A 26146-nucleotide genomic window follows, 5' to 3' on the forward strand; every position below is an offset into this window, starting at 1 on the left:
CCTCCGCGGCCCGGGCGCAGCATGGCGGCGTCCTCCGTGGGCGAAAAGGAGAAGGAGCGGCCGGGCGGCGGGCCGGGGGCGGCCTGCGGCAACAGCACGCGAGAGCGGCTGCTGTCTGCGCTGGAGGATCTGGAGGTCCTGTCCAGGTAACGCCGAGGCCCGGGAGCGGGCGGGGGCTGTCGGGAGGGCTGCTTCCGGGGGCGGGCAGGGAGGGAGACCCCGGCGCGCGGGACCCAAAGACAGTGCCCGAGTGTCGTGGACGTGGCGTCCGCAGCCCTCCCGCTCGCCGCGACGGCGCCCCCTCCCCCAGAGGACATTTTAGTGACGACCGTAACCCAGGCATCCCGAGACCGTCAGAACCATCGCAGACCTTAGAGATTGCGGTGTGAACCCCTTCGACCACGGCCACTGTACAGACATTTCAAGAACTACCGCCAGGTGCCAAGCGCAGGAGGACGGTCGTGAGGGCGAGGCGAGGGGTCGACGGGGGGAGCCCACTCGCTGTAAACGGGGGAGACCGGCTGTGGACAGGGACGCGAGCCGGTTTCACCAGGGCGTGCGCTGCGGCCCCTGCAGCACTGGGAGTAAGTGCCGGTCCCGTGTAATCAGGTTGGCTTCCTGGAGAAAGGGCTGCTTGGCAAGACCGAGTTTCCCAGGGTCCCTAAGCGGCAGGCGGCTGGAGCAGCAGTGATGTGTGTGACTGATTTCAGAGGAGGGAGCACACACGGTAGTTTGGGATGGCTGCGGTGCAGCGTGTGTGGCAGAGGCATCTGATGAAATTGCACGTCCTTTTCTTTATTCCGTCCTCTTTCATGATAGTCTGTTAAGTTGGTGCCCCCTCATAATTTCCTCACGTTCACTTGGATGTGAAAATTGTTTTGGTTCTTTCTCCTAAAATGTTACTCAGATTTGACCTCTTGTTCCCGTCCGCACTATTTTACATCCCATCAAAAATCTTTCTTAATGCAGCCTCCCAACAGTGTTAGTTGCCTTGATGCATCTCCACTATCTCTGTCTGTTTTGCCCAAGAGCAGAGCTATGTTTTTAAAAGGCATCTCAGATCACTTTTCTGCTTTAAGATATTCGTTAGGTTTCCATTTTCTAATGAGATAAAGTCCATATTCTTTAGTTAAGTGTACAATAGATAAAGCCATTCTCCATCTCCTCTTAATCCATCCTATTATTCTCATTTAGATCACATCCCTCCACCCTCCCATGCCCTTCATTCCAACCTCCTGAATGCTCCCCATTCTAAAGCGAGTCATAATTCCTCAACTCTACTGTCATTCCCACTCCACATCCATCTTGATAAATCATTCATTCATCCGGCTCAGATGTCACCATTTCCACAGCCAACATTCATTGACAGCTTTAGAATAAATCTCATATATTGTATTACCTGGCCTACTAATAATCAGCATTTTATCTACTGTGATTTAGTTCTTGCCACAGCAAGCATTACTTACTAGATTACTAGGTCAGCACAATATTAAATGACGTAGTACTGTAAGTTAAATAGCTCATGTGTTTAATTCACGGTTTGGACTGTATTGGACTCAAATGTTGCTTGACTACAAATAGGGCACATGGAATCTTCAGGCATCCAGCAGTCAGTACAGTGAACAAGAAACTCAGACACAAGGCAGCTGTCAGTGCGTTGCCCCTATGTAAATGTTCACAAAGTAATGCAAGTGCTGTATTTCCTTCTGTCTTTGTTGACTTTGTAGTTCCTGGCTGAGACCTTGTTAGTTAATCCTGTCAATGAGTACCAGGATGATTTCTTAGTAAAAAGACCCTAGCACAGGGGTGAGCCATCTTTTTGTGAGTGAGTGCCAAAACCAGCAAAATCTCTGACTCAAAATTCTTCTGCGTGCCAACCTTAATTTTTTGAGAACATGTTACGCCTACTTGATATCTCTTAAGATGTACGTATGTGAAGAACCTTGAAGAAATAATAACATTCATTCGAGCGACAAAAACACAGTATATGATGATGAAAAATACATTTATTTTTTAATGTATACATGTACACTGATAGTCCGACAGAAAACTTTATGACTCCGTTTGATATTATCAGTGGGACTTTTGCTGCTGCATCACTGATGCCAGAGATTTTACATCAGGTTTATATGTCGTGACGTTCAGAGATATGCACGAGCTACTACTTTCATCCGTCAGGCTACTCCTATTACGAGACTTAACAAAATCTATCACTGAGAACAAAGATTCACAAGCGTATGTGGATGAAACCAAAACACTGGTCGGATCTAGGAAGGCAGGGAGAGTTAAGGCAGAGGCATAGAAATTGCTCTTCCCCTCTCTCGTCAATCCATGTCTGTGGTCTTTAAGATCACTTGTTATGTAAAATTATTTATTTATCTAAGATGCACCTACCCTGAATTTATCTGAAAAATAAAAAAGTCGATATTAAGAAAAAAATTGTAAATGGGAGATTATAAGAGAGGGTTTCGCGTGCCAGCAAAAGTCACTGGCGTGCCATGTTTGGCACGTGTGCCAAGGGTTGCCCACCCCTGCCCTAGGAAGACAGAGTTTTCATAAGTTTTCCGTTAAATAATTTGTGTCTCTGCTGTGTGTCATGACTACCTTTGGGACGCTAATTGAAGCTTCATTTAGTTTATGTGGAGGGCTTATTCTTTGGAAGTTATTAAAGATCAAGTTAACATTCCATAAATGCTAACTAGCCCACTGCTTTTCTAAATAGGACCAACTGTCATTTGAAAAACAGTGCATTCATTCTAACAAGTGCTTTCCAGAATCATTGGTCATCCAAACTGTCTCTTTGAGTACCTTGACGTGGCTTAAGTAGGTAGCCATGTAGTTGTGATACAAATTTGTGTTTCATTAGATTCAGAACAGCTAATAATTAATTGGAAAATACTTCTGTTGCTTTTGTATGAGTCAATTCCTATATGACTCAATTTTTCCACTTTTTGAATTCTGAGTCTTCTGTTTGAAATGGTCCTTTGAACTATTTCTTCTTTGGGAATAATTCTCACCAGAAAGCCAATTCTAATACTTGATTGGCTTCTAAAATCTTTGCTAAGGAATCTTGATGATGTTGCTGAGTATGAAATCAGTCAAATTAAAATGTTCCTTATTATTTTTTCATTTTGACCAATCATGTGATATGGATGGTAGTGACTAATTTTTCTGTAAATATGTTGATATTGTGAAGAAGTGACTCACCCTTTGGGGAGTTGTGACTGCTGCCTTTTGTACGGAGTGGGTCTTAGTCTTAGAATTTCGATATATTCCCTAGAATATATTTCATATCCACTAATTTCAGGAACTAAAATTCTTAGCCTCCCCATCCAGAGTAATGGTCTTGGAGAGTTTTTGCTGACATTGGACAACACAGCAGTCAATCTTGAGTTCTTGCCCCTGGATTGTTGTGCTACTGAGCTGTGTATCTGAGGTGTGTTTTCCTAATGCTATCAGTTCCTGTTGGAGTGCATATACTTGATAAATTAAGTAATTTATAAGTTACATTAAATTTGAGAATAACTTGAAATTCTCTTGTATCTAGATTTGATCAATTTATCCTACTTTGTATTTAATTCTTTCCTTGATTACCAAGTATAGCATTTTCTATGTGGTGAAATTTGTTTACTCACTGACGTAGTGAATCATAGTTTAAATTTTCCTCAAGAACCTCACTGTTTCTGAAACTTTCATCTTCAGCGTCCCACTTGTACATGAACAATTGAGGTGCTGAGTTTTCTGTTCCTCTAAAAGAAGCTGTGTTTCCTCTATTGCTCTTTTTCCTAGAAAGCCAAAAAGACTTTGATTTGTCACCCTTGCTGGTTTGGCTCAGTGGATAGAGCATCGGCCTGCGGACTGAAGGGTCCCAGGTTCGATTCCACTCAAGGGCACATGCCCGTGTTATGGGCTCGATCCCCAGTGGGCGGCATGCAGGAGGCAGATAATCAATGATTCTCTCTCATCATTGATGTTTCTATCTCTCCCTCTTCCTTCCTCTCTGAAATCAATAAAGATATATTTTTAAAAAACACTTTGATTTCTCATTTATTTGTAGTCCTCACTGAATCTATTGACAGGTGATAGGCTTCGGTAATAACCATTGTCGTAAAAGTTCATTTTTCTTTTTCTCTGATTTTTCTCTTGACTTATCTGCTGTCATGCTATTTTATTTGTTCATCTCTAAAGAAAGACAGGGTGACAGTAGATAAGTGAAAATTTACCTCTTTAATGATCCTGGTGGTTGGTGGTAGTAGTAGAAAGCATGTCACTTTGTGGTTTGCCACCTAAGACTCATTGAAACTTCTCCACAGAATGAGGCAGTTCCAGGTGATTGACTTTCAATAAAGTCCCAATGTGTGACCTGGGAAGTTTGTCATTTTCCTCTGAATGAATTTTACTCTTGTTTCCAGTTTTTTTATGAAAAATGAAAAGAAGAGTTTCTGGTTGATGTAACCTCTAACTTTTCAAAATAGTGAGTTTGAAATATGGGATATATTTTTTACTGTTACCTGATTATGTAGCTTTTCAGTATATTTATTACTTTGTAAAATGAAATAGAATGAGGTAGTCTTTGTAGAAATTTAAAAAATAAAAACATAGATGGATTGTAATCTAAAAGTTTTTTTAACCTGTTTGTAATTCAGAATTCATTGTCCCACAGAAACCATGTTGATAGTAGTCTTGAAGTTTCCACACCGGTCTGTTAATTCTGTGTACCTCTCATTTATCTCAAGTGTAGTTCAGTTTACCTTTGAGCAATGCAAGTTAGGGGCACCAATTTCCCACGCAGTGGAATATCCACACATAACTTTTGACTCCCTCAAATCTAGTAGCCTACCATTTTTCAGAAGCCTTCCGATAACATAAGCAATCAATTAACATATTTTGTATATGTATTATATACTGTATTTTTTTTTTTTTACTAAATTTTAATTGATTTCAGAGACGAAGGGAGAGGAAGAGAGAGAGATAGAAATAGCAATGATGAAAAAGAATCATTGATAGGCTGCCTCCTGCAATGCTGGTGATCAAGCCTGCACCCCGGGCATGTGCCCTGACTAAGAATTGAATGGTGACCTTCTGGTTTTAGGTTGAGCCACACTGACTAGGCGTACAATGTATCTTACAATAAATTAAACTAATAAAAAAATGTTATTAAGTCATAAGGAAGAGAAAATACATTCTCTTCCTAACCCTTAACTTTGGTTTTATTTTTGTATTTTCTTAGTTATTCTTATCACTTGTATTAGAATTCAAGTGCTAATTTTCACTTTTATAACCCACGCATCTAGAAAGTGCCTGGCAAGTAATAGGTACTCAAGAAATATTTGACAAATGAGTGTATAAAGACCTTCCATTCCCCATCCACTTTTTTCATTAATTAACTAATTCAATATACAGTGCTGTGGGAAGGTTGAGTCTGACACCATCCAGAAAAAGAGTATGAGGCTAGCAGGAAGGAAGGTGAAAATAGAGGTAAAAATAGCCTGGCAGCCAGGGAGAAAGTACAAACACTGGGGCTGACTGGTAATGTGAGGTAGCAAATTGTGAAGCTGTCCCCTCCTGCATAATTTCTGAAAAATCTCACCTGTCAACAAATTTGGAACTAATATATAAATATTACCTGTTAGTCATCTTTTCCTGCTCTATATACTAGTTTTCTTATAGGATTGGCATATCTAGTAAATGAGCTTTCTAGACAGATAGGATTTTATTATAGTACTAGAGGCCCGGTGCACAAAATTTGTGCACGGGGTGGGGGTGGGGGTGGGGGTCCCCTCAGACCGGCCTGCACCTTCAATCCGGAACCCCTCGGGGGATGTCCGACTCACAAACTGGGATTGCTGGCTCCTAAATGCTCACCTGCCTGCCAGCCTGATCCCTCTAACTGCTCTCCCCTGCCGGCCTGATTGCCCCTAACCGCCTCTGCCTCAGCCCCATGACCATGGCTTTGTCTGGAAGGTCGTCTGGAAAATCTTCAGTCTAATTAATACAGATGTAAGAGTCTATAATACTAAAAGCTTAATATGCTAATTAGACCAGACATCCTTCCGGACGAAGCCGGGGCTACAAGGGAAGCACGGGTCCTAGGTGCCTGCTGGCGGCCGGAGGGAAGCCTGGGTCCCAGGTGCCAGAGGGAAGCCGGTGCCAGCAGCCGGGGGAAGGAAGGCCTACTCTTGCACAAATTTCGTGCATCGGGCCTCTAGTTCCTTTTATGTGATACCTATTTGGTTAATTTAAAAATTCAATTAAAGTAGAAAATTATTTAAAAATGACTCACCCATTTCTTGTTTTATTTTACCTTAAAACACATAAAAGATTATGTTTTAACTGATCTTTTCATATAAGACAAGGGATAAGGAACATTTTCTGTAAAGGGCCAGATTGTAAATATTTTTGGAGACCATAAGTTCTCTGCTGCAACTACTAACTGCCATTGTAGTGGGAAAGCAATTATAGGCAATATGTAAATGAAGAGGCATGGCTTTGTTCCAAAAATGCTGTATTTATCAAAATTTCAGATTTGGTGGGCTGGATTTGGCCTGCAGACAAACCCCTAATGTAGGAGTTTTTCATGCATAAACCACCTATAATGCATTGGCTGCAGTTTCTAGTTTGGTTTCTTTAAAGTGAAGTAAGAACTTAGACTCTCATCAAGCAGTCTTAGGGCAGACCTTTGCTGGGTTTTTGACTTTCCCCTGCTTCTTCACAGCTATTGTTGAGTCTTTCCAAGCATTTAACTTCAGTTTTTACTGAAACAACTTTTCTGTTCACAGTCATGTTTTATTGGTATTTATGTATTGAATATTAATGTTTATAATTATAGTAATAAGTAAAACTTACAGAAATAAGTTTGATAGCAAACATAGCTGGTGAGAACTGAAGTCCACAGTCATAGTGGACTGAGAGGCAGTAGCCATGTGTTCTTAGTGCTGTGGGTACCATGAATACAGCAAGTCTGGTAGAGATAAGTTAAGAAAGCCTCTAGTGTATTTACATTGCAAAGAGTTTTTTGTTTGTTAATTAGTTTTTGTTTGTTTATTTTCTCTCTCTCTCTCTCTCTTTTAGGGAGCTCATAGAAATGCTGGCAATTTCAAGAAACCAAAAGTTGTTACAGGCTGGAGAAGAAAACCAGGTAAGTGGCTTCTTTTTTAATTCAAAACCAAACCATAATTTCCGCAAGTTTCCTATTTATATTTACTTTGTGTGAGAACAGAAAGATTGGATCATTTTAAGTTACTAATTAAAACTATTAAATTGATATTTGTATCATTTACATAAGGTAACAATGTGATCAAGAAAGTAGTTGTCTAAGGGTTTAGCAGTATTGTTTTCTATAGTTCTAATTGCAACTACCCATTTATTCATTTTTAACTTTTGAATCAGCCAATAAAGTCTTGTTAAATGGAGATCAAAATAGTTTCTGAAGTGAAAAAGGTCAGTGCTCTCATAAACTAGCCCTTTATTGTAGGACTAGAGGTCCAGTGCATGAAAATTCATTCACTCAGGGAGATCCCTCAGCCCAGCCTGCACTCGGGACTGTTGGGGTCCAGCCCCAGCAGGTCCAGGGGTTCCCAAAGGTGTGGACGGAGACAGCGTTCAGTTGATCAGCAGCCTAGCCAGGTTTTCTAGCCAAGATCTCCAGCCAAGTTCTGTGTTTATTGTCCTGTTACATCTGTATTTATACCAGTTGATTTTAATCCTATCCATTCTATTCCAGAGGTTAGGGCGTTTCTTATCTCCATTCCACCGTTACTCTATTGTTCTATTAAGCTACAAGGAAGTAACTGAAGGAGATTATCCTAAGTAAAGATAATATAGCTTAAGTGTGATTGTTTGTAGTTGAAGTGATTAATTACCCGCCTGGCACTTAGTTAAGGGGTTTTATTCCTTCCCTAATTCCAGGGAAAAATCCCCACCTGGGGAAACAACCTTTCTCGGAGAGGTGACCTTGGTTAAAACACATAACACTAAGGGGAGCAAACATATTAAGAACAATATACCATATACGCCAGGTCCCTTGAAACATATGCTGTGCAGATGTTTCTTCCCTGAAGCGACTGTGTCAAGCAGCAAGGATGGACCTGCTTCTGGCATGGGACCCCTAGGGGGATTGGGCCCAAGCTGGCAGCCAGACTGCGCTGGCCAGCCATGAGCCAGCTTCTGGCTGAGCGGCACTCCCCCTGTGGAAGCGCACTGACCATCAGGGGGCAGCTCCTGCGTTGAGCATCTGCCCCGTGGTAGTCAGTGCGTTTCATAGCGACCGGTCATTCCTGGTTGTTACGCCATTAGGGTCAATTTACATATTACCCTTTTATTATATACTAGGAGGCCCAGTGCACAAATTTGTGTATCGGGGGTGGGGGGCCTATGCCTGGCCTGCGGGATCAGGCCGAAACTGGCACTCTGACATCCCTTGAGGGGTCCCGGATTGCGAGAGGGCATAGGCCAAGCCAAGGGACCCCACCGGTGCACGATCAAGGCCGGGGAGGGATGGAGGAGGTTGGCCAGCTGGGGAAGGACTACGGGAGGGCTCCAGGGTGTGTCCGGCCCGTCTCCCTCAATCCTGATCGGCTGGACCCCAGTAGCAAGCTAACTTACCAATCAGAGCATCTGCCCCCTGGTGGTCAGTGCACATCATAGCAAGCAGTTGAGCAGCTTTAGCATATCATTAGCATATTACCCTTTGATTGGTTGAATGGACAACCAGACACGTAGCATATTAGGCTTTTATTATATAGGAGGACTAGAGGCCCGGCACATGAAATTTGTGCACGGGTAAGGTCCCTAGGCCTGGCTGGCAACCAGAGCTGATCTGTGGGGTAATCGGGGGGCCCCCATGGCACCCACCTTGCCCGGCCTGGCACTCCCACCCCCGATCGCCCTGGCGCCGCCGCCTCCCAATCTCCCTGCTGCTGCCATGGGTTGCCTGCCTCTGCAGGGTGACCGGCAGGGCCATCAGGGGGCCCCCACTGGCACCCACCTTGGCTGACCTAGGGCCTGCGGGCTGAGGGCAGCTCCTGCATTGAGTGTCTGTTCCCTGGTGGTCAGTGCATGTATTAGCGACTGGTCGTTCCACTGGTCATTACACTGTTCGGTCGATTTGCACATTAGGCTTTTATTATATAGGACTGGAAATTCGTGCACAGGGGCTGGGATCACCTCAGCCCAGCCTGCACCTTCTCCAATCCAGGATCCCTCAGGGGATGTCTGACTGCAGATTTAGTCCCGATCCCGGGGATCAGGCCTAAACCGGCAGTTGAACATCCTTCTCACAATCCTGGACCACTGGCTCCTAATTGCTCACCTGCCTGCCTGCATGGTCGCCCCTAACTGCCCCCCTGCCAGCCTGATCACCCCTCACTGCCTCTGCATGCTGGCCTGATCAACCCTAACTGCCCCCCCCCCCCCCCCCCCCCCCGCCGGCCTGGTTGCCCCTAACTGCCCCCTGCTGCTGGCCAGGTCGTCCCCAACTGCGCCCTCCCTGCCGGCCTAGTTACTCCTAACTGCCCCCCCCCCCCCCCCGCCAGCCTGGTTGCCCCTCACTAACCCGCCTGCCAGCCTGGTTGCCCCATGCAGCCTGCTGTTCAGTCGTTTGGTCGTCCCTCACCAACACCCCTGCCGGCTTGGTCGCCCTACACAGTCTGCTTGTTCAGTCATTTGGTCATCCCTCACTAACCCCTCTGTCGGCCTGGTTGTAGGCAGCCATCTTGTGAGGGCGTGGGGGTTAATTTGCATATTACCTCTTTATTATATAGGATTGGTTTCCCTTATGCAACCTGAATGGAAATAAAAGTGCATGCAACTATTAATAAAGGTTACGTATTTTGTGGATGTTGAGATTACAGGTAGTTTTTATTTTCTTTATACTTTTCTGTGCTTCCTAATTTCCTACAGTAAACTTTTTTTTCTGGTTCAAGACTTTTTAAGAGTGCACATTTTATACTATGGAAGGGGGCACAATTTAAAAAAAACTTTTAAAGAGGAAATAGGAAGGATTAACCTTTTTAAAGAGGTAAGACAGAACAGGAGATAGTGTCTGATTATCTTAACTCTTCTCCCCCATTATCTTAACTTCATTTTATGATATCTTTTGAGGGCAGAGAAATCTGATGTACTTTAAATAGAGGTGCCCTAGAACTTGTTTTCTTCAATGATCAGTTCCCTCAAGAGGAGGCTACAAGTTGAAAATAAGGGATATTAGGATTGGGGTTGTGTTTTTTTTAAAATATATTTTATTGATTTCTTACAGAGAGGAAGGGAGAGGGATAGAGAGTTAGAAACATCAATGAGAGAGAAACATCGATCAGCTGCCCCCTGCACACTCCCCACTGGGGATGTGCCCGCAACCAAGGTACATGCCCTTGACTGGAATCGAACCCGGGACCCTTGAGTCCGCAGGCCGACGCTCTATCCACTGATCCAAACTGGTCAGGGCAGGATTGGGGTTTTTTGTTGTTGATGTTGGTTTGTTTTGTTTTCAGAAAAAGAAAGAGCCTAGAGACAAATGTGTTATTAAAAGAATCCCAATCTCAAATTCTTTATTATTAAACTAGAGGCTCAATGCACGAAATTCGTGCAAGGGGCTTGGCCCTTGCCGCCATAGCAGCCACCTCTGCCTTGGCCCCTGCCTCCGTGGCTTCGTCCAGAAGGTAGTCTGGAAGGATGTCCAATCTAATTAGCATATTATGCTTTTATTATTATAGATAATGTGGGATTAATTAGGAATTTATACAAAACTAGAGGCCCCGTGCACGAATTCGTGCATGGGTGGGGTCCCTCGGTCTGGCCAGTGATTGGGGCCGATGGGGGCCGGCCGGGGAGGGACTGCGGGAGGGCCCAGGGTGTGTCCAACCCTCTCGCCCAGTCCTGAACGGCTGGACCCCAGCAGCAAGCTAACCTACTGGTTGGAGCGTCTGTCCCCGGTGGTCAGTGCGCGTCATAGTGACTGGTCGAACGGTCAACTGAACGGTCAACTGATCAGTCAGACAATTAGCATATTACGCTTTTATTATATAGGACTAGAGGCCCGGTGCACAAAAATTCATGCACTTGGGGGGACCTCAGTCCAGCCTGCCCCCTCTCACAGTCTGGGAGCCCTCAGGAGATGTCATTCTGATGGCTTAGGCCCGCTCCCTCTAAGCTGCAGTCTGGCCTTCCTCTGTGGGAGGCAACTGGCCAATCAGGGGAAGGCAATGCCCCCATCACGCCTCTGCGGCTGCCTAAGCCTTGGCCTTCGCAGCCACCGTGGCTTCCCTGAGACTCGGGCTGGCGTCCTGCCTGAGTCTCGGGCCCTCCCAGGGGCAGCCTCCATCCGCAGCCTGCCTGAGCCTCAGGCAGCTGCTGCGGCTTTGTCCAGAAGATGTCCGCCCTAATTAGCATATTACCCTTTTATTAGTATAGATAAGCAAAAATGGAAAATGACTTTTTACTTTATTTTCTAGGCACTTAGTAAATGCTAGCTATGAACCAGACACCCAGTTTAGTCAGAAGATCATAACCAAAACCTGCACTAACCTTTCTTATACTTTTTAAGGACTAGCAATTCTTGCCCTGGCCGGTGTGGCTCAGTTGGTTGGGCATCAGTTTGTGCATTAAAAGATTGCTGGTTCAATTCCAGGTCTGGGTACATGCCCGGTTTGCAGCATCAACCCCTGGTAGAGCGCATGCAGGAGGCAGCCAATTGATGTTGCACTCTCACGTTGATGTTTCTCTCTTCTCCCTCTTTCTCTAAAATCAATATTTAAAAAAAAAAGAAAGAACTAGCATTCTGTGAATTATATCTTGTACTTAATACTGTGTGAATTCCTGTATAATTTTCATTAAAACTGTTAAATATTAGAGGGATATGCCATTTGAAACTTTCTAACCACCATTTATTTTAATATTCATATTTTCATATATATAGAATTCCAAAGTTAGAAGTGACCTTAATGGTCTTCAATTTGATCTCCTGTGAGATTGTCTTTCAGGGTGGATAAATGAATTAAAGGTTAATGGATAAGTGGAACTAGAATCTAGGTCTTCTGACTTCAGTTGAATAATTTTCTCTACTCAACAATAAAATCTAAAGAGAATTTTTACTACTCTCTGATGGTTTATAAAATAGGTCAAACTGTGTAAATTTCTTGAAAGCTCTCATGGAACTAATGTATACTACTCACTTTGGTTAATAATTTTTTTTAAAATATAGTTTTTATGGAAACGGAAACCTAGCTTTCTCCTCTTGTCACTTAAGAATGGGGATTATAGGCCTATTAAAGAGAATGCACTTCTTACAAAAACGCTTTCTATTGATACTTAATATAAATTTCAACACAGGATGTAGTACAGTCTTTTGTCTATTTTATCAGAAGTCCTGTAAAAATGAGAGGCACTTCATATCAAAAGGAACTTGAGCATCTATGTCTGTATTTTTTAGACTTTAAGAAATTTTTAATAATATTTTAAAAATTGATTCTGGCCCTAGCTGATTTGGCTCAGTGGATAGAGTGTCAGCCTGTGGACTGAAAGGTCTCGGGTTCAATTCTGGTCAAGAGCACATACCTGTGTTGCGGGCTCGATCCCCAGTAGGGGGCCTGCAGGGGGCAGCCAATCAATGATTCTCTCTCATCATTGATGTTTCTCTCTCTCTCTTCCTCTCCCTTCCTCTCTGAAATCAATAAAAATATATTTTTAAAAATTGATTCTGAATTTGGATAGCCATTTCCTTTCTAATATGTTATGTCCTTCTAGCATAGTAAAGTAAGGGTACTTAGATTAGGTTGCATCTTCTATAGTCAGTGGCAGGTGGGTGATGACAATAACTACCCTGTATTGAGCTTTTCTGTGTGTACTTAATACCTTATATCATCAGTCTTCATAACAACTGTCTGCGATAAGGTGCTGTTATTATGCCCTTTTCCTAATGAGAAAGCAGGCTCCAAGAGGTCAGGTAACTTTCCCTTGTCATATGCTAATAAATAAAAAACTAGAGATTTGAACCTGAACTTTCTATTTTTTGCTTCTTAACCTTTATAGTTAGTGCCAAAACTTATTTACTATTTTTGAAATTGCTCTTTTATAAATCATCTCCATCCTGAGCAATACCATACATGAAATCACAGGTTTTATGTGACAGTTATATTTTTCTAATATTAGCACAAATGTGTAATTATAAAAAATTTTTTAAGTTCTTGGTGCCAACTAAAATCATCTCAAGTATCAAAATTGGGGGAACCTCCACTGCATTCTATTTTTAAGGATAAACTTCTCAATTTTTTCTTCCCTGGGAAATTAATAAACTTGTTCGTTTAGCATATTGCTAGTTCTGAAAGGCTAGTTTTGTTTTGTATGAAAAAATAAACACATAATTACAAAAAGAAGGAAATATTAATATTAATGTTTTCCAAAATGATTATAAATAGGCTATTTTTATTTTCAATAAGGATTAAAAATATTTGAATATGTTAAAATTTTATAACCCAGACAAGTATTAGATGGATTGTTTCATTGGAATGTAGTTTTTTATTTTGTTGTCTGCTTTAATCAACTATTACCTGACAGGTGCTGGAGTTATTAATTCACAGAGATGGGGAATTTCAGGAACTAATGAAATTGGCACTTAATCAGGGAAAAATTCACCATGAAATGCAAGTTTTAGAAAAAGAAGTTGAGAAGAGAGACAGTGATATTCAGCAGTTACAAAAACAGCTAAAGGAAGCTGAACAAATACTGGTAAGTTGGCAGTCTGGTTCTTTAACAAAGATATTGTTTATTTCATGTATTCTTGAAAAATAAGTCTACCACTAGTATTTTTTAATTGATTTTTAGAGAGAGAGAGGAAGGGACAGGGAGAAAGAGAGAGAAACATTGTTGATGTGAGAGAATAACATCGATCAGCTGCGTCCTGCACATCCCCTACCAGGGACCAAGCCTGCAACCTGGGCCCTAAACGGGAATTGAACTGGCAATCTTTTGGTGCACAGGACAATGCCCCACCACTGAGCAACACCAGCCAGGGCTCTATTATCAGTATTTTGAAGTGGCAGAAACTTGATTTTCCAAGTCTGAAAGTGACAACTTTTCAGTCTGGTCAAATATTTCAAAATCAGTAAAAATATGTACCAATTTTATAAATTGATTAAAATTTATATTAGTCAGCCTTCCATCCTAAACTAGGTGGGATTAGGATAGATGTCAAGGGCTCTAGTTTTTCTTTTTCTTGTTCTTGGCTACTGTTTCAAAGAGGCAATTTATTTGCTATTATTTGCCCAGTTATTTCACTATATACTAACTAATGTAATTGTTGTATGGTGGTGTTGCAGACACAACTGTGTTTGATTTTCATATGGACCAGACATAGCTGGCATTCTTGACCCTGATAAATCTCTCCAAAATGTGTCAAAGTGGGCTCCAATATATAGAAGCCTGAGCAGTTTGGGATAAATTAACCACTCCTACTACAGAAATGACCCCAAGTAAAAACTTTTTTTTTCTTTCCTTTACTTGTTTTGTTTTGGGGTGGGTTTTTTTTGCTCCCAAGTAAATACTTCTAATAAAATCTATTTTTCATTAGAAAAGTAACACAGTGGAACCTCAGTTTTGTTCCGGAAGGCTGTTCAAGAAGCGATTTGTTCGAAAATTGAATCACATTTTCACATTAGAAATAATATAAATTGAATTAATCCATTCCAGACCCCCAAATGATTTCCTGTTTTGACCTTTCTTATATACAGTACATGCCTAATATACTATTTAATCTGTAAATAAACACTTCTTTTCTTAAATTTATCGAACCACCCCATACTTGCCTTAAATCATTTTCAGCACTCATTCCAGGGGTGTCTTTCAGGTCCTTATGCAGCATCTTTGTGAGTTCATATATCACTGCCTCCAAAATGGTTTCACTGGCTAACTGCTTTTCATTTATCCAAATCAACAACAGTTTTTTTATGTCTTCAATTGCCTATAATCATTGCTTCTTTCACACCCTTAGCAACATTAGCGCTCTTGGTGGCCCCTTTATGTTTTAAAATTGTACTAGTCTGTTTGATTTTGCCAGCAACAAAAGCATTCTCTCCTTTGTTGCCTGAGAGATGCTTTTTGCCACACTGATATATCAGCATGAAAGGGTTGTCAGACCCAAAACCTAAGTTTGGTTCCATAGCTGAGACATTTTTTCTGTGAACACTTGGTTGAGAAATGAATTGTTCAAGGTGGGAGATGTTCCAGAAACTGGGTTTGCCTATCAAAGGATATTCAGAAAATACAAAAAAAGGAGAAAGAAAAAGGAAAATTGCCTTTAGTCGCACTGCTCAAAGACTGCCACTATTTACAGTTTGGTGTAGATCCTTTTAGTCTCAGGTGTGTACATTTTTTTTTTATCTATTTTAATTAATAAGGTACTAATTGACATTCTATTACTATTTATTAAAATTAAAGCATTTTTATATAATTATATCCTCATTTAGTTTTCTAACTTTCTGTTACAAAGAATACTTTGATGAATATTCTTTCAAAAAAGGTTTTTTACTTTTGCATTTCGGATTATATTCTTTGGATTAAGTTTCAAATATAATTATTGAGTTAAAGACAGTGAACACTGAATTTTATGAAATAGGTAATAGCAACTGACATTTATTGATGACTTGTGCACCAGGCCCTGTACTTTACTCTTCACTTGCATTATCTCAATCTTCATAGCAATTATATGAAGTCATTTTTCATTTTAAAGATGAAGAAACCAAGATTTTAAGGACGGTAAAAAGTAGAGATGTAACTTAAACATAAATCTCTTCAATGCCATATTCTTATCCACTGTATTATAGTTGAGGTTGCATATACTAGGTTAACCTCATTTTACCCTTCAGTGTACCTGTGTGAGAAGTGGGGTGAGGAGTTCATATAGTAATCACTAAGTATGAAGATAATGGTAATATATAAATGAATAACAGATCAATGCAAGAATATATCTTGTAAATTAAAAAATAAGTTTTTAGATATTTTATTCTTGAATTAGGTGAAAGAATAGGATGCTTTTGGGTTGGTTCATGGTCTAGATCTCTTCTGAATGATGGACATAAAGAAAAATGTTGGTAAACAATCCAATTTATACGTCATTTATAACAAGTAATTTGTGAATGGAGACTAATTCATGAATATAATATTTGCTTCATTAAGTATAGCTGTGATGTAAATGATATCCAGTGCTGTTTCAGAATATTACAAATAAATTGTGAGGATTTCCAAATTGGATATTGTTCCTGTGGGATAAGTGATACTGTGAATTAAGCAAAAAAAACTGTTCTTGATATTGTTAAGAATAAACCATATTTCTCTTTAATGTTCTTTAGGCAACAGCTGTTTACCAAGCAAAAGAAAAACTGAAATCAATAGATAAGGCAAGAAAAGGTTAGTACTACGGGAACACTGAATGACTTTCTGGAAAAAATCAACTTTTAGTCTCAAGAAACTGATGAGAGTATTATTAGTAATCATTTGCTACTGTCAAAAGGTTCCAATAAATTTTCATTATAAAGTGTCAGCTATGTTTTAGTGCTGTGCCCAAGTATTACATCTTTCAGCTATGAAAAGCAATAATAAAAGGCAAGTAATGGCCATGTACTCGAATGTGCAGTAAAGACAATAGCTTTAAAAAATTGTTGGAAAAAGAGAACTGTGAGCTGGAAGCGAGTGGGATTTGAATTGAGTCTTGAAAGATAGGACTGAGAATGAAAGAAAACATCCATTGGACAATTGTAGTGGGACTAAGAACATCATGAAGTTAGAGCAAGTTATGTCTTTCGGATGTATACATGCAGAAACACAGCATGCCTTCCTGTTCCCTCCTGCTTCTCTCTAAAAGGCTCCCGTTTTGGATCTTTTAGGATCTTTTATTTTGCATACTAAAAGTCAGAATTGTAATGAAAACTCTGGCTGCTTCCGTTTAATAATCTACATTTAATGATCTCAGACTTGTCAAACTTTCCTCTTTCCCTCTTTCAGATAACTGTTAATATTTGGTGTATATCTTTCCAGAATTTTTTCTTTGTTGTTGTTTTTGTTTTTTGTCTTGTTTTGTTTTTATTGATTTCAGAGAGGAAGGGAGAGGGAGAGAGAGATAGAAACATCAATGATGAGAGAGAATCATTGATTGGCTGCCTCCTGCACGCCCCCAACTGGGAATCGAGCCCACAACCCTGGCATGTGCCCTTGACTGGAGTCGAACCTGGGACCCTTTAGTCTGCAGTCCGGCGCTCTATCCACTGAGACAAACCAGCCAGGGCTGTTGTTGTTTTTGTTAATCCTCATCCGAGGATATTTTCCCATTGATTTTTAGGGAGACTGGGAGAGAGAGGGAAAGGCAGAAAGAAACATCGATGTGAGAAACACATTGATTGGTTGCCTCCTGCATGAGCCCCAACCAGCCCGGGCCGGGGAGGAGCCTGCAACCGAGGTATGTGCCCTTGACTAGTATGGAACCCCTTTGGTTGGCAGGCCAATGCTCTATCTACTGAGCCAAACTGGCTTGGGCAGGGTTGTTGTTTTTTTAGATCTATAAATACATATATAACAAGAACAGTACAAATACATATGTATACATATACCAGTATTCTAAAAAAAGTCAGGTCACATTGTACATATTACGTCACAGCCATTTTTTTTTCTTAATGAATATATTGTAAACATCTTTCTACTTAGGTCTACTTATAAGCTTAGAGTCCATTATGTTAACAGTTGAGTGATACAGTGTGAACTGCTGCTCTGATTTGGATATCACTGGGAAATGAAATATTATGTTCTCTTTTATTTGTGTTCACTGTTGCTTTCAGAATAGTAATAGTATTTAATGGTAGTTAAAAATTGAGGTTATTGAGCATTGTCATGCTAGTCTTCCAAATTTAATACTTTTGAAAATTTTTTTTTATTAAATCTTTATTGTTCAGATTATTACAGTTCCTCTTTTTTCCCCCCATACCTCCCCTCCACCTGGTTCCCACCCCACCCTCTGCCCTTAGCGCCCCCCACCCCCCACACACACTATCATCATCCATAGGTGTATGATTTTTGTCCAGTCTCTTCCCACACCCCCCACACCCCTTTCCCCCCGAGAATTGTCAGTCCACTCCCTTTCTATGCCCCTGATTCTATTATATTCACCAGTTTATTCTGTTCATCAGATTTTTTATTCACTTGATTTTTAGATTCACTTGTTGATAGATATGTATTGTTATTCTTAATTTTTATCTTTACCTTTTTCTTCTTCTTCCTCTTCTTAAAGGATACCTTTCAGCATTTCATATACTACTGGTTTGGTGGTGATGAACTCCTTTAGCTTTTTCTTATCTGTGAAGCTCTTTATCTGACCTTCAATTCTGAATGATAGCTTTGCTGGGTAGAGTAATCTTGGTTGTAGGTTCTTGCTATTCATCACTTTGAATATTTCTTGCCACTCCCTTCTGGCCTGTATAGTTTCTGTTGAGAAATCAGCTGACAGTCGTATGGGTACTCCCTTGTAGATAACTGACTTTTTTTCTCTTGCTGCTTTTAAGATTCTCTCTTTGTCTTTTGCTCTTGGCATTTTAATTATGATGTGTCTTGGTGTGGTCCTCTTTGGATTCCTTTTGTTTGGGGTTTTCTGCACTTCCTGGACTTGTAAGTCTATTTCTTTCACCAGCTAGGGGAAGTTTTCTGTCATTATTTCTTCAAATAGATTTTCAATATCTTGCTCGCTCTCTTCTTCTAGCACCCCCATAATTCGGATGTTGGTACGCTTGAAGTTGTCCCAGAGGCTCCTTACACTATCTTCATATTTTGGGATTCTTTTTTCTTTTTGCTTTTCTGGTTGGGTGATTTTTGCTTCTTCGTATTTCAAATCTTTGACTTGATTCTTGCGATCTTCTAGTCTGCTGTTGGATCTCTATATTATTCTTTATTTCAGTCAGTGTATGCTTAATTTCTAGTTGGTCCTTTTTCATATCCTCGAGGGTCTCACTAAATTTATCAGCGGTTTCCAGAAAATTCTTGAAAAACCTTATAACCGTGGTTTTGAACTCTATATCCAGTAGTTTGCTTTCCTCCATTTCTGTCATTTGTGACCTGTTTCTTTGTCTCCGCATTTTGGCTGCTTCCCTGTGTTCATAGGGTGGCTTTCTGTGGTAGGTGTCCTATAGGGCCCAGTGGCTCAGCTTCCCCAATTACCTGAGGTAGACACTCTTGGTGCACCCCTTTGTGGGCTTTGTGCGCAGTCTTGTTGTAGTTAAGCCTTGATTGTTGTAGGTATCACTGGGAGGAATTGACCTCCAGGCCAATTGGCTGTGAGAATCAGCTGTGTTTACAGTGGGAGAACTTCCATGCTGGAGACACCCTTCTGGGGCAAGACTTGCTTCAGTGGGGCTTTGGTGCTCACTGAGTCTGCCCCCTGAGTGTGTCCCTTATGGATCTGAGGAGTTGTAATCTGGATAGTCCCACTCTGATCACTGGGTACACCGGCACTTAGATCTCTAAGGAGGTGCTAATTTAGCCTCTGCCTGAGGCTACCCAGCAGGAGCTATGGAGAGATCTTCAGATTCCTCTTCTGTGTTTGGGAGTTGGAGGTGCCCAGATGAGGCCCAGCTGTGAAGCAATGCAAGCTGCTTTGGGGCCTTGGGCCTTCTTTTGGATGTTCTGGGTCTCTCTGACCCAGCTGCAGTTTGTTAGGTAATTTTAGATTGCAAAGGGCCAGTTCATTCATATGCAAAAGTCTCTGCGCACAGCTTGGGTGGGGCTGGGGTCTCAGGAAATCAACAGGGCGGCGCAAACAGCTATGGCTGATCCTCAGTCCTGCCCTAAGAGGCCCCGGGTCTCAGTGTCCCACGGCAATCACTTCAAGCACCTCTGAGAGAAAGCCGCCCTCGAGTTCCGATCGATGCCAGACAGTCCAGTTTCTCCCTGTATGAGTCTGGGTCCCCAGAGACTTGCCCGGAACTGGAGTTCAGAGCAGTTGGGAGTTGATTGAAAAAGACAACCGCGTCCTCAGTTGCCAGCCCTTTCCGTGCGCCTCCATACCTTTGCACTTTACTTCCGCACCTCCTCTGTGTCTCAGTGTGCTTTTCTCTTTGCTTCTAGTTGTAGAATTTCCACTCGGCCAGCCTTCCTGTGGTTCTGGATGATGTCCCTTTTGTCTTTTAGTTGTAATTTTGAAGTCGTTGTGTGGGGCAGCAATTTCAGGTGTTTACCTATGCCGCCATCTTGGGTTTCTCCCAAATTTAATACTTTAATTATGTCAGCTGATTTTTCTGAATGTCTTGTTCTTTTGTTTGGAAATATATATATATGATTTAAGTCACGTTATGCATTCAGATATTATTAGGGAAGGTAGGCAACTCAGATTATCCTATTTTCAAATCATTTAAAAATTAAGTATTATATGTAACTATGATTTATGCATTTATAAACTCTGTATTTACACTCAACTCTTGACTGTCTCAGGTGCGATCTCCTCTGAAGAAATAATTAAGTATGCACATAGGATTAGTGCAAGTAATGCTGTGTGTGCCCCACTGACCTGGGTTCCAGGTAAAAATACTTCTCTTTTTACTAGATATATGTGAAAATTCTTACATGACTGTACACTAAAATAGAGAAAAAGATTTAGATATAGAATGTATTTAAATACAGAATTATGTAACATTTGCTACATATTTTCACATTTTTAGAGTTTTATAAGTAAGAATGTAGGTCATTGGTTTTATTGGTTTGGTTTTCTACAAAGCTATTGGCACCAGGACCTGTGTTTGTTTTATTTTTATTTTTTAATAATAAATAATTTTAAAAGCACAAGTTAATTTGTGATGATTCTAAAGCTATAGATTTATATTCCTGTAAAACCCATGCTGGCCAGAAGCCAACTTTTTAGAGCCATTAGGATTTCCACAAATATTCCAGCCTGGGAAACAGACAATTCCAGCTATTAGGTGATAAAGATAGAGCACTGAGCGGCCCAATAGCAAACACACAGGACTGGGAAGAGCTGGAGTAAAAAAAGACAGCAAAGGGAGTAACAAGCTGCAACTATATTAATAGACAATGGGTAAAACATAAGATGGAGACATTAAGGTAGAGCAGCAGCCTTGGGAGGAGTGGGAGATAGTTATCTCAACTTCAGTAATTCCTGGTGGTATTTTGGTATTTTGCCATACTAAGAAAACTAAGAGTAACTACATTGTTTGGGGTCAGTAACTGGAGTTTGTGAGAAATATTATCAAAAATTTGGTCCAAATCTGGCCCAGTTTTGATCAACCCCAAACTATCTAGTATGCTTTTATGATTGGAAATAAAGATTACTCACCCCTGATACTCCACTGGAAAGTCAAAGAATTAGTCTTTAAATGACAAGATGAACGAGATTGGTTAGAAAAAAGTTTTAATTTAGATAGTTCTTCCAGTAAGCATTCAGTCCTTTCCATCAGAAAAAAAAAAAAAAGTGTCATGATCTGTTCTCCCTCAGATTATGTATCATTATTTTCATACTAAATAATGCAGTTAAGTTAGAAGAATCAAGATCATTTTAACTTTCTAAATTTGTCATTTTGAATTTTTGCTAAATTGACAAACTTTCATTTTTTTATATAGAGAATAGTATATTATGGTGAAGATTTAGAGAAGAAATAAAAATACATGTATTAAATATATTATCCTCTTAGTAACAATTGATAAGATGTCCTTCATATTTCAAAATTTAAAGTTTAGCTTGAGTTTTTCAAAATGAACCAATCGAATTAAAAGTCATCTGTTTTGGGTTTGGGTGTTTGTTATGTTTGTGTGTGTTTGTAGGGGACCCACGGAGACCATACCCAACGGATTTAGAGATGAGAAGTGGATTATTGGGTCAAATGAACAATCCTTCCACTAATGGTGTGAATGGTCATTTACCTGGAGATGCACTTGCGGCAGGCAGATTGCCAGGTAATATTAATTAAAAGAATGCTTTCAGACAGACCGAAGTTTTGGCTATTGCACAAGTTTGAGGTACCAGATCCGATTCATTTTAATAGCTGTTTTCTGCCAATTTATTCTACTCTTTAATTTAAGGACCGTTCTAGATGGAGGTTATGAAATTAGAATAAACTGACCTTTCTCTCATTTGTTAATATGCCATTTTTCTCAGGCATTGGGCTCTCTCTTGTTATTTTTATTGTTCTAAACATTGGTTTTTAAAATTGTGAGACAGCCCTAGCTGATTTGGCTCAGTGAATAGAGCCCTGTGGACTGAAGGGTCCCAGGTTCGATTCTAGTCAAGGGCACATACCTCGGTTGCAGGCTCTTCCCTGCCTCAGGCCCTGGTTGGGGCACGTGCAGGAGACAAATAATCGATGTGTTTCTCTCATATCAGTATTTCTCTCTGTCTTTCCCTCTCTGTTCCACTTTCTCTAAAGCTCAATGGAAAAATATCCTTGGGTGAGGATTAAAAAATAATAAAATAAAATTGTGAGACGTACTGTATAAACAGTAAGAAATACATATTTTGAGTTTAAAGATGATAAAGTGGATACACTCCTAAAACACCCCAAGTTAAAATGAATAACAAAGCTTTTTATAGGCTTTTAATAACTTTATAAAATATTTTTGTGAGACTTGGCTCAAGTTTTGCATATAGTATGGTTTGTGCTATTCTTGTATGTTACTTTATGTTTTCCATATGTTATCTTTTATAGAAGTGACTTGTTTTGATTTGGAAGAACATTTTAAAAGTTAAAAAAGGAAAATACTACCCTTTTTATCACTTAGTATTTTATTATTTTCCTCTGTTTATTTACATTGTTAAAAATGTGCTTTAAATATTTTTTTTTTTCTTTCTTCTCATTGTAAGGATATCCCTGTGTTACTGAAAATGCTTTGTAAGCATTATTTTCGTTAATTATCTAAAGTACAAACTGGGAACTCACTGTGCATTAGTTTCCGTGGATATCACCTCATTTTTCTCTTTGTGATTTTGTTACGGAAAGGGGACCTGGCTGTTGGAGGATCAGCCTAGGGCCCCACTGATAGTGTGTGGGTTTTTTACTTTGTGCAGGAAAAATTTCACAGCAGGAGTCCAGGTGAATTTTAGAGGACATTTAATAAAGGTGGGGAGTGAAACAAGAAAGGCCTGGGGAAATGAGCCTAGGCTGGTCTGCTTTGGCTAAGAAGTCAGAGAAATGGGGGTCTTGGGGACAAGTTCAGGGGGTTGCCTGGGACGAACTGCTGCTGCCCATTGCTGCCCTGGTTGAAAGCCTCCTGGGATCCCTTAGAGTTTAGGAGATGCATGCCTGTGGAAGAAGAAGGGGTGGGGAGGTTCTGGTGTGCCCCTAGGAAGGAGAGCCAGTGCTGGGTCGTCTTGAGGTTTTTATCTCTTGCTGGCAGGAACCTTAGGGGAGGTCACAGGGGAGGGTTTCAACAGAATGTTCATCAGTTTTCTAGGTGTGCTCCTCAGGGTCATGGTCTTCACTGATTAGTCAGTGTCAGGGGAGGGGGTCGTTAGTCATGGCAGCTGGACCTGGTGTCACCCATCTGGTTTTGCTGCTTTTCTGGGTCTGGAACTGAAATACAACTGAGGCCTAGATGTTATCTCTGGGGAGGTGACCTTCTGTATCTGTAAATTGCTCTGTCATTTTGTCCAGCTATCTCTCAGTTTTTGTGTTCCACTTGTTCTGGCTTAGTGGCCTCAGTTGTTCCATATCATATGCCAGTCAAGGTCTATTTAGGAGGCAGAAACCACACCAGCAGTGTGGACAAGGAAATTTTAAAGAATTAATAACTAGTATAGTAACAAGATACTAACTATTAAAGGAATAACAGCTATGGGGAGCAGCTACTACATCTAATAGCAAGTCAGTGTACCCAAGGTTCCTCCCCACCCCCATCCCAAGGCCTACATGCATATCATGATGCCCTGAATAGAGGGGGTATAGTCATGGCCCACTGGATGGCAGAGAAGTTAGGTGTCACAGGCCAGAGCTGGCAAACAGGAAATTACCCACTAGAATTCCAGCAAGACTTGCTAGAAAGCTACCCTTTGGGGTAATGATGAAACTTTCCTGGGAAACCATCCTCTGGAACGCCACTGAAACTGGCGGGCTCGGAGGTGAGCACCACTTGTCCTGTACACCAGCCAGGCACAAGAGTAAGAAGGAAAGCATCAGATCCAAGAGTTGCTTTGGATCGAGTCCCTCCAGTGCCCTCTACTGGCAAAGCTTAACAGTGCGGCTGCTGGCAAGGGAGTAATATTTTTAGGATCAAGGGAGAAGAGTGGATTTGATGCTTAAAAGGCAGTTTAAACTTGTAATGCATAGTATAGTATACATTAACTACTTATAATGTATATAAAGAATATATAGAGTAATATGTCATCTAACATACAGGGTGCGGTAAAAGTAGATGTACAGTTGTTTATATGGAAAGTAACACAAGAATCTATAATCATAAAAGGGTAATATGCTAATTAGACTAGACGTCTTCCCTAGTCATTCCTGACAAAGCTGGGGGGGTGGGGGAGGCGGAGCCAGCCTGGGTCCCAGGTGCCTGCCTGCAGCCGGCGGAAGGAAGCCCAGGTCCCAGGTATCAGAGGAAAGCCGGTGCCAGCAGCCGGGGGAAGGAAGGCCTATTCTTGCACGAATTTTCGTGCATTGGGCCTCTAGTAAATAATAAAAAATAACGTGTTGCGTACTCACACTGTACACCTACCTTTGCCTCACCCTGTATATGTACATACATCCATAGGTATAGCAAATACATGATTTGTAATTATGTTTTGCAAAAGACAAATTATCTACTGACTATGTAAATAGTTACTTATGATAAAGTATGACTTTTTAAAAATAAAGCAGAGGTTCTAGTTACTAAAACATTACTCTCTTCCTTGATAAATTGGATCTTTGTTAATTTGGCCAAATGTGTGTTTTGATTTCTAGCCTAAAAAAAATAATTATTTCAAAATAATTGCATCGAGGGAAGAGTTATCTAGAAGTAAATAATCACTAGTAGATTCTTACATGTGCTTCTTTCTTTTCTCTAGATGTCCTTGCTCCACAGTATCCCTGGCAATCAAATGATATGGCAATGAATATGTTACCACCAAATCATAGTAATGACTTCTTGTTGGAACCTCCAGGGCATAATAAAGAAAATGAAGATGATGTAGAGGTTATGTCAACAGACTCCTCAAGCAGTAGTAGTGACTCTGATTAAAAAGGCATACAGAATTGAATACTGTAGAATTCTGTTTCTTAAACAAAACCTGTAAAAAAAAGGTAATATTGGCCATAGTGGAATTGTGCAGCCCATTAAAAATTACAGATTTACTTTTTAAAGCCAAAAATCATGATTTTAGTTCTAAACCATTTGTTGAATATTTAGAAAATTATAAAAATTTACTGTTGGGCCCTAGCTGGTTGCTCAGTGGTTAGAACATTGGCCCATGGACTGAAGGGTCCCAGGCTCAATTCTGGTCAAGGGTACGTACCTTGGTTGCAGGCTTGATCCCCAGCCCCAGAGCGTGTGAGGGAGGCAACTAATCGATGTGTCTCTCTCACATAGATATCTGTCTCTTCCCATCCCTTTCACTCTCTCTAAAAATCAATGGAAAATATCCTTGAGTGAGGATTTAAAAAAGAAAAATTATTGTTGGGAAAAAAGATTATTCGATTCAGTGCCTTCTTACCCTGTTCTAGTTTAGTTGTGTTGGACTTGTACATAGTAGTTCCGGAAATAAGATTTGAGGTAAAAGACCCATGTATATATCACTAATAGGCTTCCTGGAATTATTTAGAAATTTTTTTTTTAAAGGCAGCATATCACTGAATGTGCATCATATCAAAATATCAAAAACGCTACTGAAAGTGAAGGTTGTCAGTTTCTGTCACAGGAACAGGAAAAATGTCTCAATTTGTACTATTTGTAATTATTGTAATTTTTTAAAATAAACTAACTTGTTTATACTGTTTATGCGTGTTTTAATTTAAACTACTTCCAGTGTAATTTAGAAAATTATTTCTGTAAATCCAGTTGCATTTTATACATTCTTAGGTAGAATTCTGGAGTGTGAATGAAAGAGATATAATAAATACAATTGAACTAGTAATCACAACTAGTGGGTTTCTCAAAGGCCCACACTGACATCCTTTTTGGAAGAAAAAGAATAAAG

The 26146-nt window shown here is 40.5% G+C and overlaps 1 protein-coding gene across 1 annotated transcript; it reads left to right on the plus strand.

The window, feature by feature from the left end:
* On the plus strand, positions 1 to 25945 carry MED4 (mediator complex subunit 4). The gene is made up of 7 exons (XM_070409138.1): positions 1 to 146; positions 7072 to 7138; positions 13549 to 13719; positions 16338 to 16395; positions 20455 to 20541; positions 21799 to 21930; positions 25019 to 25945. Exons 1-7 carry the CDS (start codon positions 22 to 24, stop codon positions 25189 to 25191), a joined length of 813 nt encoding a protein of 270 aa, XP_070265239.1. The 5' UTR covers positions 1 to 21; the 3' UTR covers positions 25192 to 25945.
* Positions 25946 to 26146: the final 201 nt, after the last annotated feature.

Source organism: Myotis yumanensis, unplaced genomic scaffold (genome assembly GCF_028538775.1).
Source record: "Myotis yumanensis isolate MYYU_CA2020_CCGP unplaced genomic scaffold, mMyoYum1.0.hap1 SCAF_3, whole genome shotgun sequence".
Taxonomy (NCBI): domain Eukaryota; kingdom Metazoa; phylum Chordata; class Mammalia; order Chiroptera; family Vespertilionidae; genus Myotis; species Myotis yumanensis.

What these genes read in the sequence shown, in the direction of transcription:
- MED4 (XM_070409138.1), top strand. Translation starts at nt 22, where the DNA reads ATGGCGGCGTCCTCCGTGGGCGAAAAGGAGAAGGAGCGGCCGGGCGGC. An exon ending in AATAGATAAGGCAAGAAAAG is followed by an intron (nt 16,396 to 20,454) that starts GTTAGTACTACG and finishes TGACTGTCTCAG; the next exon opens with GTGCGATCTCCTCTGAAGAA. An exon ending in TGCGGCAGGCAGATTGCCAG is followed by an intron (nt 21,931 to 25,018) that starts GTAATATTAATT and finishes TCTTTTCTCTAG; the next exon opens with ATGTCCTTGCTCCACAGTAT.